Source organism: Sinocyclocheilus grahami, unplaced genomic scaffold (genome assembly GCF_001515645.1).
Source record: "Sinocyclocheilus grahami isolate Dianchi unplaced genomic scaffold, SAMN03320097.WGS_v1.1 scaffold390.1, whole genome shotgun sequence".
In the NCBI taxonomy this organism is placed as follows: Eukaryota; Metazoa; Chordata; class Actinopteri; order Cypriniformes; family Cyprinidae; genus Sinocyclocheilus; species Sinocyclocheilus grahami.
Window position 1 is genome coordinate 644,893 of NW_015505569.1, and position 2,987 is coordinate 647,879.

General features: G+C 34.8%; 1 protein-coding gene across 1 annotated transcript in view; it reads left to right on the plus strand.

The window, feature by feature from the left end:
* The window catches only part of LOC107550174 (GDP-fucose transporter 1-like), an 8,732-nt gene extending 7,049 nt beyond the window's left edge, over nucleotides 1-1,683 (plus strand). The window contains exons 4-5 of the mRNA XM_016231411.1: nucleotides 139-187; nucleotides 1,654-1,683. Of these exons, the coding sequence (XP_016086897.1) occupies nucleotides 139-187; nucleotides 1,654-1,683 (79 nt within the window). The remainder of the gene's footprint in view (nucleotides 1-138; nucleotides 188-1,653) is intronic.
* Nucleotides 1,684-2,987: the final 1,304 nt, after the last annotated feature.

The window sequence follows — 2,987 nt, forward strand, 5'->3', positions numbered from 1 at the left end:
GTGTGTGTGTGTGGGTGTGTGTGTGTGTGTGTGTGTGTGTGTGTGTGTGTGTGTGGGGGTGTGTGTGTGTGTGCTCGCCTAGTGTTTTGGGGTTTTCTATTGATCTTGTTCTACTGATTTTGTCTCTTGGATTCTCAGTTATGCAAATATTGCTGTTTCATCCTACTATCAGCGAATCATACCTCAGGTACTTTGAATGTGCTAAGAAAAGATTCAGTCTCAAAGTATTGGCAACAATGACATCTGGTGGTTATAAATGTTACCAGGAAAGGGAAAGGAAAGGATATGTCCTGTGGCCAAGTATGGTGCTCTGCCTTTAACCAATCCAAATGCACACACACAGCAGTGAGTAGTGAACACACACACACACACCCCATGAACACACACCCAGAGCAGTGGGCAGCCATTTTTGTTGCAGCATCCGGGGAGCAGTTGGGGGTTCGGTGCATTGCTCAAGGGTCATGGTATTGAGGGAGGAAGAGAGCACTGGTTATTCACTCCCCCATCGACAATCCCTACCAGTACCAAGACTCGAACCCATGACCTCTGGGTTACAAATCCGACTCTCTAACCATTAGGCCACAAATGCCCTGCAGAGGGATAGACCTGTTTTGAGGGAATACTTCAAAGGTTTATGGACCAATGCACATTACCTTTAGTAACTTAGAGCCTGTGAATCAGCATTAGTGCTGCGAATTACGCTGCCAAAGGGTGCGTCTGCATGAGTTCAGCAAATTGCAAAACTTAAGGCAGTTAATCATAAGCGCACACTGTAAAAAAATGATCCTGGCTGCTTATTAAATTTACTTCATTACAATGAGTTAAAGCAACACAGTTGCTGAACGTTTTATCTCTACTTAATTTAAATGTGTACAATCAATTTAAATATGTAAAATTTAAATTTACTTTTGAGTTGAGACTACCAATTTTGCTTTAAGTGAAATTGGGCAGCGGAATTTAGCTGTATCATGAGAGTAAATGTTGAAATTGTTATTTTGTGTTTTTGAGCAAAGGGAAATGCATGTTAATGTTTAATGTTCAGTTATGTTTGACATTTAACATATTTTCTGCTATGCTGAAGAGAAGAGCTTGTGACCTTGAGGCTTCACTCGTTGAGCAACAGCTGTATATTAAAGTGAGTGCAGTGACAAATATCTTCTGGCTTGGTCATTGCAAACATTTGGAAGAAGCTGTTTTAATAACATTCAAGAGTTAATAATACTCACTTTTTATAAGTAATTAGTTGTTCAATGTATGTTAGGTAAGACAAATGTAAAAGCCCTGTATTGCCAACCTGTGCTAATAGCACAGCACAAATCACAAAAAAGTTATGTATTCAAAAAAATATTTTCTGAAGTCATACATTTAGAGTAGAAATTGAGAAAAAGGGTCACTATCCATTATGAAGTAACTGGGGGAAAAGCATAACGAAATCTTGAAATATGATTTTACACTTTCTGTCTTTCCTTTTTTTTTTTTTTGCATTTAAACAAAAACAAACAAACAAACAGAAAGATCTAAAAGCGTGACATGGATCTGATGTTTGCTGTCTTGTAGCTGCACACACAGGTTGCCATCAAAACTCTCTGCAATTAGATCCTATAAATTATACACTGCATCATTTGTCCTATATGTTTTTCTTTTCTGCCATAGGCATACTTTAAGACAAGATGGACCAAGTAAGAGACAAGATCAAGCAGGTCTTTCTTGCATTGCGTCAGCCAAGCACAAAGAGTGCCGAGGCATATTTGTAATTAAAAAAACAACACACAGAACTAAAGTGTTAGATCCGATTGTTCTTAAAACGTTTATGCAGCTGCTTTATTCTACACTTTATTATTCTTTTTTTTGTGTAATTTGTACAGACTGTAAAATATCAAAAGACTATAAAATTAGCAAGACAAAAAATGCTTACAGTAAAAACGTGTTCATCGGTTAACTATACAGTAGCTACAATAAAATACCTTACCATATACAGTGAAAACGTCATTTTTCTTTCTCTTGTGTTATTTTACTTTAAAATACTGCGTTTTAGTAAAAAAACTATGCCTATATGACCCTTTTAGGGGGAAAACATTAAAAGGACATTCTCAGAAGTCCCTGTACATGTGACACATCACATATGATTATATTTTATTGAATTCTTATTTTTTATTGATTATTTTAATATTTAATGTTTAATGCATTGCTTTAGTATCATGTGAGTTGCCTTAATTAAAGGGGTCATATGATGCGATTTCAATTTTTCCTTTCTCTTTGGAGTGTTACAAGCTCTTGGTGCATAAAGAAGATCTGTAAAGTTGCAAAGACTAAAGTCTCAAATCCAAAGAGATATTCTTTATAAAGTAAAATATCAAAAGACTATAAAATTAGCAAGACAAAAAATGCTACAGTAAAAACGTGTTCATCGGTTAACTATACAGTAGCTACAATAAAATACCTTACCATATACAGTGAAAACGTCATTTTTCTTTCTCTTGTGTTATTTTACTTTAAAATACTGCGTTTTAGTAAAAAAACTATGCCTATATGACCCTTTTAGGGGGAAAAACATTAAAAGGACATTCTCAGAAGTCCCTGTACATGTGACACATCACATATGATTATATTTTATTGAATTCTTATTTTTTATTGATTATTTTAATATTTAATGTTTAATGCATTTAGTATAATGTTTAATGCATTGCTTTAGTATCATGTGAGTTGCCTTAATTAAAGGGGTCATATGATGCGATTTCAATTTTTCCTTTCTCTTTGGAGTGTTACAAGCTCTTGGTGCATAAAGAAGATCTGTAAAGTTGCAAAGACTAAAGTCTCAAATCCAAAGAGATCTTCTTTATAAAAGTTAAAGTCCCCATGAAATCAAAATTAAAGTTTTTTTGGGTGTTAGTATCAGTATGTTAGTCTTAAGGTTATCTATAAGGCAGTGTGCTCCAAAACAGTGACAAAATTCGCATTTAGAAGATATAAGCATTCAAAGCTTGCAG